Genomic DNA, 16,606 nt, shown 5'->3' on the forward strand with positions numbered 1-16,606 from the left:
AACCTGCGAGAAATTGAATTTATAGACCTGTTGGTCCATTCCTTTCTCACTGCTCTTTATGGTGGCAGATCCTCAGAGTTTTCCCATCACAACACAACCCTGAGAGGGAAAGGAATGTTTAAAAAGAGTCACAAATCCTGGGGTGGATAGCATCAGACAAGAGTTCCCCAACACCTAAACTTCTTAGCTTTTGAGTTTTCTTCGCTGGCTCGAAGTTCCTGCAGCTCAGAGCCTTCAACGGACTCATTCTGGAGGAGCAAAAGACATCAATATCCATTCATAACAAAAAGTACATCACCCTGAAAGAGCACACTAGCACTTCTTAAATTGAAATGCGTAAAATAAAGACAACCACACCTGGAGTTGCAAGTTCTAATGCCGGGTGTGCTGAGTGACTCCAGCCAGGTCTCCTAAGCAACCAAATTGGCCCGGTTGCTAGGGTGGGTAGAGTCACATGTGTTAACCTCCTCGTGGTCGCTATAATGTGGTTCTCGCTCTCGGTGGGGCGCGTGGTGAGTGGATGCCGCGGAGAATAGCATGAGACTCCACATGCGCAAGATCTCCAAGGTAACGTGCTCAAGCCACGTGATAAGATGCACGGATTGATGGTCTCGGAGGCAACTGAGATTTGTCCTCTGCCACCCGGATTGAGGCAAGTCACCACACCACCATGAGGACTTAAAGAGCACATTGGGAATTCCAAATTGGTGGAGAAAATAAAATATATCCTAAACAATTTTTTTGAGTGTAGGGTAGTGTGCTACTACGAACACGTCCTATGTTTGCTAGCCAAAACAACAAACGCATTTTGGTTGATTGTTTTTCTTTTTTAAGCAACAAGTATTTTTGTAAATATTTAGCTACATTTTTATTTAAAGCTAAAGTAACTTTTTTAGGTGTTAAAATATTTTCTCCCATCCCAGCTTAACATGCAGAGACAACTAATAATAAGCCATTCATAGATTTATTTTCTGAAAAACTGTTTCTGTAGCGCTATGAAAATTGCCGTTTTTAATTAACCGCCCCAATAACGCTACTCAAACAATGGTGTGAGTTGGGGGCGGGGCTACCTCTTTGCTTGACCAACGGCAGACAGGGGGCGTACTCAGAAAGCTGTTCTGAAAAAAATTTTCGCAATTGTTTGGTAGCGCAGAAATTACATCAGCTTTAAATACCACATATTTAAATGATCCATTATAATTATTGTACATACATTTTATATTGAGTTAAATCTAAGAAAACAAATATATGCAAAGCCAATTTTCATTTTAGTACATAAATCTATTTTCAAGATCAAGTGTTGAAAAACTTAAAGTACTTGAGTTGCAAAATGGCATAACATTTTTGTCTCGTTCTTATGCTTATAAGAAATGGTTTACAAATGCGGTATATAGTATATACTCCACTAAATAGTGTTCAGATGTCTCTGAAAACCGGACTTAACCTCTTAAGACATTTGCATATTTTTTTCTTGTTTAAAAAGGAAAATATTTCTACAGGAAAATTAGTCCAACACACATTAAAAGAAATATTTTTTGCATTGTAAATTCTTGGCTGGCACCACATGCTCCAAGTGGCACAGCGGACTAAGTCACAATATTTTCCATGTACATTGTTGCTACATTTACAGCACCTCTAATCTCATTAACGCGATCATATTTCACATGTCAGAATATGCTATTCAAGATCAAGTTTTATTGTACAGTGCAAGTACTTTGTTTACTTTCCATTGTGTCCCTTCATAGACCAAGCCAAACGTTGCACGCTGCAACAGAACCAATTGGATCCGTTTTGCTGTAATCAAGAAGGACAATTTTTCAGATTAGATAAAACACTTAAACACCACAAAAGACATGAATCTAAAAAATCTCCATTTTATTGCACTGATGGCAATGACAGTAGCTCAATCTGGCAGACAGAGTTTACGCATCAGCGATGGTGACCTCCACCTCGACACCAGGCTCAATGCTGATGCTGGTGATCTGCTTGACGATCTCAGATGGGCTGTGAAGGTCAATGAGACGTTTGTGAATCCTCATTTGGAATCGGTCCCAGGTCTTGGATCCTTCACCACAAGGTGTCTTACGGGTTGTGATACGCAGAGTCTACGAGATAAACAAGACACTGGAATTTAAGCCTTCCATCATAGACATTGACAATTTGGTGCACTACAGGAAAGCTTTGGCCATTGTTTGGATAAAAGGCACTATGAATGATTAGTGTAATTAAATAAAGAAGTCTACAACATCCATTTGAGGGAGTTTCGATACGAAGGGAACAAGACAGCAAATCAAACCCTTGAAAGCATGGTTTATAATGGGCTAACCAAAACCCAACTACCAGCCGACTGAAGAAAACCCCCCCAAAAAACTAGATTTGGGACTAAATAATGGTTAATAGAACGCACATTTATAGTTAGAAACGCCATATGATTTTAATATTCCCAAATCTAAGTAATGGCTCACAAATCATAACAAAGTTAGCACATTTCCCCAATTTTAAGTCTTGGTCATAAACGCTTAAGTCTCTTAAATATACTTTGCGCCCTGTGAACATAATTGCTGACATTGAAGGCTTAAATGACTTCAAAACAAAATGTGTGATTGTAACTTATTGCAATGCACATCTACTCGTTATATTTGCCAAAAACACCCAACAATGCAGCAATATGGAATAAATTATGAAGACAATCCACTTACGATCAGATCACTTTTAAAGGGGATGCAGCAATATCATTTACATGTTGGGTATCAGTTAAGGCATTTGATGCAAATGAACTACATATCCTCACTGCTCGTTACTTCAGCGTTTAATACTTTGTCAAAAAAGCTTTATGCTTTAGAGTCACCAGTTGCTCTGGTAATGGCAACAGATTCTGACATGTGATCTAAAGCTTAAACGTTGCTTGGCCAAAATAAAGTCGCCATTTGGATTTAAATAAACAGTTACTTAAGAGCCTGTGATTGGATCATTATTGCAGTGATTCATATGTTTCAGCTGATTGGACTGTGGAGCAATGGAAGGCGGTCATGTGGTCTGATGGGTCAGATTTACCCTATTCTAAAGCGATGGGTGTCAGGGTGAGAAGCGATGCACCCATCATGCATAGTGCCCACTGTACAAGCCTCTGGAGACAGTGTTATGATCTGGGGTTGCTTCAATTGGTCAGATCGAGTCTCAGCAACATTATGAGTCAATAAACCAAGTCAGCTGACTACCTGAATGTACTAAATGACCAGGTTATCCCATTAATGGATTTTTTTCTTCTTCCCTAACAGCACAGGCATATTCCAGGACAACAATGCCAAGATTCAGTGGGCTCAAAACCCCATTGAAAGTCTTTGGTATGTGCTGAAGACGACTTGACGGGAGAGTTGAACCATTCCGTAATCGAGAAGATTATCTGCCAAAAATGAATGCAACTCTGGATGGAAATAAATTGCGACTTTGCATAAGGTTGACGAAACAATGCCACAATGAATGCATGCCGTAATCAAAGCTTAAGGCAGTCCAACAAAAATTTTTTGGGGCCAGGCAGTGTACATTATTAGTCAGGGGAATGTTGCTAAATCGCCACGAATATTAATATATTGGCTCTAACATTTCAAAACGTTGATCCCAGTGAGAAATCGCTGAACATTTGTGTTTGGTGTGCAAAGGCTTTTAGGGTTATTATTAGTGTTCCCTTGCTGAAATTGGACCCCGTTCAATCCTTAAATTTTCCTTGCGCACTTGAATGTGCGTAGCTGAAGCGCAGCTTTATTTGGGGAATCAAATGATTAATGATGGACCTCAATCATTATCTTCTTTTGAGCCAATTAAATTATGTAGAAACAACAATACTAGCGATGGGCGGATCGATACTAAAATATTGATACTTCCAATACTGATGTGGTATCAACAATTTCGAATCAAATGTTTTAAACTAGTGATATTATGTAGAGTAGTAGTAGTAGTATGTTTTGTTTAATGCCATGTCAGCAATCAAAGCTATTTTCATGGCAAGAATTCAATTACAAAAATACAGATATCATATAAATACAATAAAAACAAAACAAATATAGATGATATTATGTAGATAGCATGAATATGAATGCATCTCATAAGATTGAGTGGGAAAAAGTATTATATTAGCGAATAGTTGGATGGCACCAGGGGCGTGTTGCATAAACATAGTCATTAACTTAAAGGGCACCTATTATGGAATTTTGAAAAGTACCTTTCATGTAGTGTGTAACAGATTTAAGTGAACAAAAACATCCGGCAAAGATTTATATATGAAAGTTCACCGTAAAAAAAGTCATTGTCTCTCAAAAGTAGGAGTCGACTCTGTTTTTCCAACGAGTCCTTTTCGTTGTGACGTCAAGACGAAAAATTATCAAATTGGCCGCGCCCACTCATTGCGCGCGCAGACACCAGGGAAAACTTGAAAACATGGCGACAACAAGACGCTGTGTTCTGAAGTGCATATCAAAAGCGACCTTTTTTTCACTGCCCAGGGACGAGCATGTGAAGAATCAGTGGCTAGAGTTTATATTTACAACTATACCACACAAGTATCGCCCGAACCTTGTGCTGTGTTCGCCTCATTTTAATGACCATTGCTTTACGAACATGAATGCTTTCAAGTGTGGATTCGCGAGCCGGTTGATACTGAAGGAAGGTTCAGTACCAAGTTTATTTGGATCAGCTTCCTCCTCCGAATCACAACCTGTAAGTATTATTAATAATTGTTGCTTTTATGTGTTTTTTAGCATGCTTAATAAGTATTTGTGTGTGTTGTGTAAGTTACGCTCAGCGCAGCTTCTAGGTCTCCAATGTCAATTTTTTTGAAATATGTGAAATGTTTGTGGATGTTATTGGAGATGTCATAAAGAATACAGCAATAACTTGTAGTAATGCAGTGCTTTATCAGTATGTTTATGCGTTGGGCTAACGCAAAACAATAACTGATTGGGTGTTTACCACCAAACTTTGGGCTATGATTGCTAACATAAATCAACTCAAATTCCTTCTCTGATTTTTTTACTAAAAGCGGTGATGGGCGTTCCGTTTCCGACAATCTCTGCACAGAGTATACCAATCACAACTGACTGGGTCATCTGACCAATCACCGCAGATTAGCGTCACGCAAAGGAGGGGTTTGGAAAAATTAGTCGTTGAACGAATCATTTGGGAGTCGGTGAGCAAATCAGGTAAACATAAATGCATATTATAAGACAACAAAAGTGTATTTTGTCATTGCATGCATGTAAAACTGTTGTTGGGGACTCCCAAAACAATATTAGGAATAGGGTTGGGCGATGTCCCCTAAATTGGCAGTTGACGATGTTGACAGTAAAACATCGCGATGGACGATGATATCGTCGGTGGGGCGGGTTATATAATTTCATATAATTTTCAAAATTATATGAAAAATTATAATTTCGTTATTTTACTAACCCAACTAATGACTCGTCAGCGCTTTATCAGTAGGTTGCACGACACGTGAAGCATTTTTTTTTTAAGCTTTCACTTAAGAAGAGTTGTGCACTTTTTATTTTAATATATCTCTTTACATAAATACTATTTTCCACTTAAAAACTATAATTTCGTTATTTTACTCACTGATGAGCAAAAGGTCGTGGCAGAAATGACCACGTACCTGCAGGAAATGGCCATTGATGGGGAAGAGGACCCGCTGACTTGGTGGAAAACGAACGACAAAAGGTTTCCGTTCATGGCAAGATTAGCACGGAAATATCTGTGCATATGTGCTACCAGTACTCCATCAGAGCGGGTCTTCAGCACAGCGGGTAGTGTAGTTACTCCAATCCGCAGCTTATTAAAACCAGATAAAGTGAATATGTTGGTATTTCTGGCCAGAAACATCGAAATTTAAACATGGTCTATGGTGAAAGATATTAGACTTCTTCACGCATTTTTCGCCATCCGTTGCGGAGCTATTCGATTTTGCATATTTTTAAAGGTTCATTTGTGTAGTTCATATGACCACTTTACAATATTTCAATAACATAATTTATTTTGTAGCCTGTGCTGAAGTTAATTGTGCTGCTAATTATAAGTGAAATGTTAATGCCGAGTTTCGGTCTGAGTGTTGTTCCCGTTTCATTTGTTGTTCTTCTATGTTTTAATAAATGTGTGTTATTCATATTCACCTTGTTTCTTTCATTTGATTTGACATTATGGATTTATCGCCAAGGAAATTTTTCTTTAAAAGTATTAACCAGACAAAAGTTATTTGACGTTCGCTGGTCTGGGTTTATCTTAAACTGCCGCTTCAGTGTATACAAGAGCTATGTGACAATGAGCAAGATTTTCTGAGACACTACAACTACTAATAATTCATTAATAAAGGCTATTTTCTTGTAGCCTACAACATAAAATACTTTAATGTAAATGTACAGTGTAAGACATGTAAAAAAAAAAGACAAGAAGCTAACAATGTCAAGATCAATATTTGTGTAGCCCGCCTGACACGGTATTTTCACAGACTAACACGTCACGTCTCTGGCATATACTACAGTATTTAAAATAGCATATATGCATTAGTTATATTCTCAATTTAATTTACAGAGCAATCCCTGCAAAGTTTTTAGGTTAACTATAGAAGAGACTAGGATTAGTGAGTCACACTAGCAAGACTCGCAAAAGGGGGCGTGGCATCACGATGGTGGCTCTACATCGTGATGTTGGCCAGCCATCACGATGGACGATGATATCATCCATCGGCACAACCCTAATTAGGAACATTTGAAATGCCATAATAGGTGCCCTTTAAGACTGCATCTAACAGTTAGTTTGACTAGCTAAAGACGCCATAGAAAGCCCGTTGCATAAAACAAGCTCACAGTTGTCTTTAGTAAGACAGTCTAATTTGCATTGCATCGTGGGAAAAATAAGACACTGAACAGCTTAAAAAAAAATGGCCGACAGTGGACGCTCAATACATTTTTTATTCGCGGAGAATATTTGCTTATTAGAGGACTACAGTGCTTCAAATTTTATTTTAATGAACACATTTAGTGATTTAACCCAAATAATTAAAAACACAACATTTTGTCAAAGTCTTCAATCAAGTCTCAACTCAAGCCCCTTTCAGCCCCCACTGGCCCAGCTGACAGTTATTTTCAATGGCAAAACAGAATGTAAACAAAAGTTAGCCTGAGGTGTGCTGTCTTACATTTTGGTCTTTAATTAGACTGATCCAAGTTTTTATGCAACTGACTGAAAAAATTAAGACCAACATATTAGACGACTAACTAGTAAGACTAGTCTAAAACAGTTTTATGCAACCAGCCCCTGAACTATTTTTGCTTCTGCTCAACTTAACACGCAGAACCGTTAAAATACACCAGCAGGTTTGGATAAAAATATCCAAAATGGTTTTGCTACAGCATTAATGTAGTATCTATATGATCACTTGTGTTTTAGTAATAGTAACAAAATAATAATATCCATCTTTTGAGGTTTTACATGTGGCTTATATTTACTAATAAAGGGTAAACAAAGCAGCCTAATCATTTTCTGTTGAGGCCTACACATATGCACGCACACACACACATAAAGTAAATTATAAAAGTTACTATTTTAACGAAAATAGGTGGCATCACCCATCCCTAAATGATATAAAAAAATGGGATCGCCCATTCCTAAAAAAAAAAAAAAAAAAAAAAAAAAGTGTAGGTTAATTTGGAACAATCTTATTTGTGCAGAAAAAAAATCCTTCAAGTAAATAGTTCAACCTTACACACGTGCAAATCTAACAAATGTTTTCTAGTTACACTATAAACAAAATGTAATAGTTACTATAAAATGACCATAAGTTGAATCTACTTAAAATATACAAGTAGCTTTTTTGCATCTCTTCAATTCCAACGCATCTTTTTTTTTTTGGCGTGCTTGTGGATGATAGATGCGCCGAACACAATGCGCAAAATCCATGGGCAGTGCCATTAGGGACCCAATGGTTCGGTGGACCCAGATTCAGATTCTCACCTTAGTGGGCATCCGCACGGGTCCCTTCACCTTCAAGTTCTTCTCCTTGGCACCACGGACCAAATCAGAACACACTGAAGAGACAGAAACAATAAATCAACATGCCAAACTTAACCAAACACATGGATCTGGTTTAGGAGGAAAAGGCTCAGAATAGCGTATAATTTAACTCATGTACAAGTCGTACACATATAGTTCTCCTCATTGCCTTGTGCTCTGTACAGGAAGGGATCTAGCATGTACACTCACCCTTTTCCAGGGACTTGACATTGCGGCTGGTCAGGGTGATGCGGATACGGTGAATGGCCACCTCGGCCTCAACAGGGGCTTTACCAGTGTCTTTGAATGCCTGTGGAAGACATGCCAAATTACATCACAAGTGTGCACAGTGATGAAATAGCATTTAAAACTTAACATAAAATCTAAATATTTGCTCATATTTTATGAACTGCTCCATTGTCAAGTTGCAACTCGTGCATAAATGCCAATACAGAGCTCACATGCACACTTAAAATAGATTAAAAATGTCACGTTTGGCCAAACAAGGCAAATACATTGCTTATAAGGGTCGTATAGTTTTTAAATGACACATATGGGAATATGAACGGAGTTTAACTTAATTTAATGTGATGTTTGAAACCATTCAGTTAAGCACGTGCACGTGTTCGCTGCTCGTGAACACTTAAAACATAAACTCAAAACGAAACTAATAACGTGTATGTGCTGTTACGATAGTAATAAAAGACTTGAATTACCATGGTCACTGATTCCTGACCGACTTATTCGTAGCAAAGGCTGAAACAGCGGTGAGTCAGGAAGCGCGTAGCGACACTTTACTACAGTTCTTCGGGAAAGGAAGACAACGGGCCTGCTCGTTCACTTATATGTTCTATCCGGGTACTGCGTGACGTCATCATTGCGTCAGTACTTCCGCCGGAACAACAGAGCATGATTTTCATATATATGGGACTTTGTTATTTTTAGAATTATTGTGGAACGACTTTTTGTAAAAGTATACCAAACAACAGCGCTATCTATGTTTCGTTATTGCTCAAGCATAGAGTACATTTACATACAGTACTGTTTGGTTTTTATAACATTAGCCAATTTTATTACTCTTTGTTATACTTGTCAAATTCCATATTCACCAAAACAAAGCCACTAAACAACCCCCAAACCCAATTATGATTATTATTTTTAAATAAATAACACTATGTTTATCTTGAGACTGTAAGCTTGCTTTCATTTAAAATAATTTTTGTAATGTGCTGCTGATACCTTAAAGGTGCATTCAAGTCTTTGTGTCATTTTGGACTTTGAAATGTAGTATTCACAGTCAGCCATGATGACATTAATCAATGAGTGAATGTGTCAAATAACAGGACGGTTACTGAGATTAAGCGAGTTGTATTCGGCTGGTCATGTGATCATAACATGGCAGCCCCCATGTGTGGACCCTCTCCATGTAGACTAAAACAGCTTTTATAAGGTTACTGATATAACTGGAAAATTTAAAAGTTCAACTCCTAAAGACATTAATTATAATGTAGGAAACCATGAGCACTCACATTAAAATGAAGACTCCAGTCTAGGGCAGGCAAAAAATACGTCGACGCAAAATATGAGCGTCGATTCGTCGGACCCAAAACAAAGATGGCGGCGCCGGCGACTAGTAGCAACACGAGTGGCTCCTCAGACTATCAGAAGTGCAAGGCGGCATGCACTCGTTCCTCTAAAGTATGGGAATTCTTTCATTTAAAAGGAAACAATTCCGTGACATGTCGTCTTTGCAAAATGGAGATGGCCTTCCATTCTAGCACCACGGCAATTCACCAGCACCTTAAGAGGCGCCACCCGGGAGCAGCTGCAGATGACAGAGCATCGTAAGTTTTTATTCAACTCCCCACTTTGCACTCGATGTTGGAGTAGGCTATAATACGTTGTCGACACCTAAAGTTTTCGCTTATAGCTATGAATGTCGTGAAAAATACATAGAGGACACTGACAACGCACTGACAGACAGGACCAAGCAGGTAACATTTAATAAAGTCTCAACTTTCAAATTTGGTCATTCAAAGAAAATTAAACCATAAATAGGCCTACTATTTTGTGGCTCTTTAATGTGTCGTGACAGATTGCCTCAGTTAAAGCTGCTCGTGAACTGATCGTCTTTTCCTTGGTTAATTTATAGCATCAAATAGGCTAAACATGAATGTAGCCTACATCAGAAGGACTGTTGTTTTATCCGCGGAAAGACGTCAGTACAGTAGCCTACAATCCATTATTCAAATTCAAATCCACCGACGTTAATCTTCTCTCTCCTGACTACTTTGTCGGACAAAATTTATTTTTTGCGTATTATGATTGATTGATCAGATCGCCAGTCAATCAAACTCCCAGCAAATGGTTTTTTTTTACATTTTATACACCCCCACCCCCGATGAAACCGGTATTACCGGTGTTGTCACAAGTCGATTAATCGAATCGAAATCGAATCGGACTGAAAAAATTAATCGTTAGATTAATCGATGCATCGAAAAAATAATCGCTAGATTAATCGTTTAAAAAATAATCGTTTATCCCAGCCCTACTCCAGTCATATCAGTATCCTTATAAAAGCTGTTTTATTCTACATGGAGAGGGTCCACACATGGGGGCGGCCATATTAGAATCACGTGACCAGCCGAATACTACTCTCTTAATCTCATTAACCTTCCTGTTATTGGACACTTTCAATCCTTGATTAAATTCATCACAGCTATTGGTTTTAAATGATGCTGCATCCAAGCCACTAGGTGTCAGTGTAAGTCCAAGATGACACAAAGACTTAGAGTTTCTGAGAGCACCTTTAAATAAAAATGTCAGTGGTTCACTCTTGCTCACATACATCCACAAACACAACTGACACACAATTGATAAAGTGAGTGCTTCTTGTATGTTTATTGATCACTCAGTACTGTGGACAGTATTAACACTGGACCAAATCTCTCCTCTCCTCACATAGCAGCAAAGGTCGTCTGAACACACAGAAACACACAATTCTCTATCAGACACATACACACAACTGCCAACAGCCTGCCATTCTCCTTCCTTTGCACCAACCTGACTCGACTAGCCATTGAATAAATAACATTCTCTTTGGATGATGTCATCATTAGGAGACAAGATGAATTTCAGCCATGGCAGCAGGTTTTCATGATGGAAACACATATATTCACATACATATATATGTGTGTGTGATTCTGTCTGTCTTAGGCTATACACGTACAACAGTAGTTTGTAAAATACATTAAAGTAATATAAACATGATTAGCAATAGCAGGCCATTATCACAGGATGGCATTACAGAAACAATAAGAACACAATGTCACACATCATTATGGCTGGAATGCTGTCCGTTTCACATCTCAGTACCCCCACGGCCCTCCCCATTGCTGTGGTGGCATCCATCATCTCCTAAAAAGTTACACCATACAGAGCTGTTCAGTTTGTAGTCCTAAAACCTAGATGATAATTAGCATTTTCAGGCTTTTTGTTCTCTGTGGAATTTCCTATTGGCTTTCTGAATAGCAGTTCTTGATTTATGAGTAAAATAAGGTCTGTGGTCAACAAGAGACTTCATCGTTTGGTTCTAAAACATAAATTGCACACATTCATGCCTCAAATGTAAATTTTAAAGCTGTTTCGTGCTTTTAAAACGCAAGATGCTAACATGATGCTACATAAGAACTACAACAGCTGTCTGATTCATCAAGCATGTGAACTGACATCCTTGTGGTAGTTGTAGTCCTTATTTAGCAACTTGTTATCAATTCACGTTTTGCAAAACACATGTAGCCACACCTCAAAACATGAATTTCGAAGCCACTGTGTGTTTAAAAAAACGCAAGTTGCTAAATATGAACTACAACTACCACATGGATGCGAGTTTGCATTCTTAGTGCATCGGAGAGCGGTTGTAGTTCTTATGTAGCAACCACGTACATCACCCACACATCTATTTGAGGTGTCTGTTTACATCTGGAAGATGTTTTTCTTAAGTCGTTTGCTTATCTGCAACACATCTATAAGATGTATGTCAATAAGTATGTTTCAGATGTCAATTAGACGTTAAGCAGATGTCTTTAAGACGTTTATGTGATGTTTTTAAGATGCTTATCAGATGTTAATTAGATTGTGATGCTTTCCAGATGAAAAGATCTAAAACAGACATCTCGGAGGGGGCTTGGGTAGCTCAGCGAGTATTGACGCTGACTAACCCACATGGAGTCACGAGTTCGAATCCAGGGCGTGCTGAGTGACTCCAGCCAGGTCTCCTAAGCAACCAAATTGGCCCAGTTGCTAGGGAGGGTAGAGTCACATGAGGTAACCTCCCCGTGGTTGCGATTAGTGGTTCTCGCTCTGAATGGGGCGTGTGGTGAGTTGTGTGTGGATCGTGGAGAGTAGCATGAGCCTCCACATGCTGTGAGTCTCCGCGGTCGTGCACAACGAGTCACGTGATAAGATGCACGGATTGACGGTCTCAGAAGCGGAGGCAACTGAGACTCGTCCTCCACGAGGACCTACTAAGATCTCGGAGATGCATGTGTGCTATCTGGATTGTTAGCAGCTTATGTTTAAAAAGCTTCAAAATTAACATTTGAGGTATGACTGTATGTAATTTACAAGTAATGTTTAACACAGACCTAATTTTACTCATAAATTGAAAACCATTACACAGCTGATGCGTTCAAGTCATGTCGGAATTGAACGCACAATAACGCCACCACAAAATCGTAATTACGAGTGGGACATAAGGGATTTTCCGAGTTGGGGCGTGTCGATTTAAGAATCATGGTGGAAGCCAAATGTAATGTGTAATAATTCAGTTTTACTTGAGGATTTTGACTGTGCAGTTTAGTTTGTATGCATGCATTTTTTGTGGTGTTTAGAGGTCGACCGATAGTGGATTTTGCCGATGCCGATAACCGATAAACCGGCCGATGGTTTTTAAAATCAATTTAAAGAATGTCAAAAATATTGCTTATTCTTTCTTTACGATGGTGGGCAAAGACAAAGAATCCAAAATGAATAAACAAAAGTTGTTAAACCAAAATCACAATAATAACCAGAAAAAAAAAATTCTGATTAAATGAATAACATGAGACTTTTAAGTATAAACATGTCCGAAACACCAGAGACTCTTATTTTGATATATAAAAAAACAACAAAAAAAAACTATCGCCATTAACTTTTGCCAATAACCGATAGTTTCAAAAAGCCGATATATTGGTCAACCTCTAGTACTATTATTGAAAAATACAAATAAAACTAATTTAGCAGGTTAATGCGGCGACAAGCGTTTCGAACAAAACTACATTTCCCATCATTATATGAGGCCGCACTAGAATGAAAAATAAATATATAGTTAGAAAAAGCATTAATTACACCCACTTTGCATCGCTTTGATCTTCCTTTTGTTGCATTGGTGCTAAAAAAAAAAAGCATCCTGCCTTCACTAGTAAGTTAAACCCACAAAACGGATATGACCAAAATCACTTGAACGCACATCACATCGTATTTACAATGTCCAAACTCATAAGGTCGAACTTCCCTGGAGGACTTGAACGCACCATAAAAACCCTTTTCGAAATTCCTGAAGGAACCCATGGTGAAATAGCCTTCTAGGTTGGCCTACAAATTGACTTCATGACTGAACAGTGCTATTACAAATACATTAGCAATATGGCTCACATGAACCCCCCCCAAAAACACACACACGTGCACATATACCAACTTTAAAACAGTCTAAAATGTTAGGAAAAAGGAGGAAAGAACGTCTGTTGCACCACCAGCGGTTCTACACTGTCCATTAGCAGCATTATCCAACAGATTCATTGCAGGAGTGTCACACACACACACACACACACACACACACACACACACACACACACACACACACACACACTGTTGTGATGGTACCAATGAGAAACGAGGAGTTTGTGGCTCCCAATGATAATGTTCTGCATTCGAGCATTCACAATATAAGTCCATGATTCAGCAGCAAAATAAATGAATGACATCAGGATTTTGGATGACCTAATGGTAACGTCCCCACGCGGGACACCCAGTTCTACACTATTTGACTGAATACTGAAGCTTTCAGAAACCTTATAAACAGGCCCAGACAGAATCTCCAGATGTTTTTTAATTTCTCTGAGCTGATTTGGTGGGCAAAAATAACAAAAACAAAAAATGGCGGAATGGATTTAAACATGGAAATCGAAAGTGTTAAAGAAGGACTTCGTCAATAACGGGCGTTCCAATTTCGCGGAAATCTGTAGGTCCGTGTGGGCCTGCTTATTTGCTATATTAATGGGGCGAGTAAGGTGTTCGTGGTTGGAATTGACCTTTTTGTTTCACTGTTTGGCTGAAGCCTTAGACTGACAATTTGATATTTTGTGCAATAAAGCAAAACGACAATAACAACACTTTACGAAGTGTACCTGTAAAGAATATCACACATATAGCATTGTGTATATATGCTAAAAAATCCTCTAAAGAGCTAAATATGACATCTAAACCATTTATAACAAAGTTACTTTCACAAAAATAGTTTCAATAACATGACAAAACAAAAGGCATATTATTTTTCTGAAAAGTGCTATTATGAAACATATGCCCAAAATGGAGGCTTTTACACGATTAAGCTTTAAACGACCTTCAGCTTCTGAGGAAATAACTGAAAAACCACCAGACATTTCGCCCATTCTCCATCCATACACCTACCAGATGTGTTTCTAAAGGATGTCTAATGTTTCATTAAGGTGCGTTCACACCGACAGTGATTCAATCACCGGTCTCAAATCACCAGATCTCATTGAAAATAAACGACACGCGATGTCAGTGTGAACGCTACTTTAGGCTTTCATCACAAATGTCCATTGATTGGATTCCCAGTCCAGCAACATCCTCAGCACAATTCTTCAAATGTTTTGTAGTGATGTCAAAGTAATGGGGTTTGTCACATATTGTGTTTGAGCGTTTGAGTTGACAAAGCGGAGAGTGATATGAATGTTTCTTTCATTGACGGGATCGATCAGTGCAACAGCCAGCATTCTGGAGGATGAGGTTGTAAAACTGTTTAAAGGAATATTTCACCCAAAAATGAAAATTCGGACTAATTTACTCATGTTCATATAGTTAAAAACCTACTGTTGTTGTTGTTTTCTTCAGAGGATCACAATACAGCCTATTGCATTCTTACACATGTGAACCAATGGTGTTTTGGCATTAATGATGCAGATGCTGCATTTGTTTATTTGGATGCAAATTTGGGCAACATGGTGAATTTATCAGTAAAAAACAACTTTGCCGGTCTTGTAATATATCACGCGTCAAATGTACTAATTTTATGTTTGTTTAGTTTTTTTTTTGTCCAAGCATCCATATATACAGTATATATATATACATACAAAGACAAAGATCCCCCATTAGCCTTAACAGACTGTAGGGGCAAGTGCTGTTAGCACCTATGAAGGCCGGAACGGTACACGAGGGGGTGTGTGGCCAGCACCACGCCCGACCGCCTTTGTCTCCATGCATACACACACATACACAAACACACGCACACGCACGCATACACACACGCGCGCACACACACATGCACGCGCAGGCATATATACACACACACACATACACGCACACGCATATACACGTACAATGATTTATTATCATTATTATTTATTGATTGATTTTATTTAGCATTTGTTTGATATGGAGGAGTATATATATATATAGCAGTACAATATAGTAGTATAATTGTATAGTATATTATTATAAATATTATTATTAATTATTTTTCATTAACATTTGGTTGATATGGAGGAATGGTATATGTGCAAATTTTTCCGTTTTATTTTTTATTTACTAAGATGATTGTTTTTTATATCATGTTTTAAATGTAAAAATGTATTAAAAAAAGTCACTTTCTTTTAATTTTGTATTACTTTGAGCAGCGCTTGATCAGTGTTGGGTGTAATTCGATTACAAAGTACTTAGTTACTGTAATCTAAATTACTTTCAAGTAACAAAATGTAGTGTAATGCATTACATTTAAAATTCTTGTAATCACATTACAGTAACTGACTTTCAATTAATTGAATTACTTTTAAGTACATTATAGAGTCAAGCTTATTTCTGATATATTGTTTATGTAGAATACATGAATTATGGCCCCGTAACGAGTCGTTGTGAAGGAGAAATGAGTGTACAACGAACCCAACGAAGTGTTTTAGAAAGTAACTTAAAAGTAATGTAATTTGTAATGTAATGACTATTTCAATTAAGTAATTTGATTACAATTTTAGGTAAATAATTAGACATTTGTAGTGGAATACTTTTTAAAAGTAAAGTACCCAACACTGCACTTGATGCATAAAAGGTGCCACACAAATAAAATGTATAATATTAATTTTAATATAAAGTTTGACATTTGTGGACGCTAAGAAGAACGGAAAGGGCTGCGTACAGATTATAAAAACGTGTACTTCTGTGTTCCATGGAAAACATAATAGCCTACGGGTTTGGACTGACATGAGGGTTAGCAGATAATGACAGAATTTTCATT

General features: G+C 38.0%; 1 protein-coding gene and 1 non-coding gene across 2 annotated transcripts; both read right to left on the bottom strand.

Moving 5' to 3' along the window:
• Positions 1–1,861: 1,861 nt before the first annotated feature.
• On the bottom strand, positions 1,862–8,914 carry LOC127661757 (40S ribosomal protein S20-like). Its single transcript, XM_052152623.1, has 4 exons — positions 8,754–8,914; positions 8,248–8,347; positions 7,999–8,072; positions 1,862–2,105 (listed from the first exon to the last, which is right to left on the bottom strand). Exons 1-4 carry the CDS (start codon positions 8,754–8,756, stop codon positions 1,923–1,925), a joined length of 360 nt encoding a protein of 119 aa, XP_052008583.1. The 5' UTR covers positions 8,757–8,914; the 3' UTR covers positions 1,862–1,922.
• Positions 8,140–8,208, bottom strand: LOC127619832 (small nucleolar RNA U54). The gene has a single exon (XR_007967624.1). It is a non-coding gene; the product is annotated as a small nucleolar RNA U54 (small nucleolar RNA).
• Positions 8,915–16,606: the final 7,692 nt, after the last annotated feature.

Source organism: Xyrauchen texanus, chromosome 2 (genome assembly GCF_025860055.1).
Source record: "Xyrauchen texanus isolate HMW12.3.18 chromosome 2, RBS_HiC_50CHRs, whole genome shotgun sequence".
Lineage (NCBI taxonomy): Eukaryota > Metazoa > Chordata > Actinopteri > Cypriniformes > Catostomidae > Xyrauchen > Xyrauchen texanus.

What these genes read in the sequence shown, in the direction of transcription:
- LOC127661757 (XM_052152623.1), bottom strand. An exon ending in TGTCAAGTCCCTGGAAAAGG is followed by an intron (nt 8,073 to 8,247) that starts GTGAGTGTACAT and finishes CTGTCTCTTCAG; the next exon opens with TGTGTTCTGATTTGGTCCGT. An exon ending in CCGTGCGGATGCCCACTAAG is followed by an intron (nt 2,106 to 7,998) that starts GTGAGAATCTGA and finishes TTTATCTCGTAG; the next exon opens with ACTCTGCGTATCACAACCCG.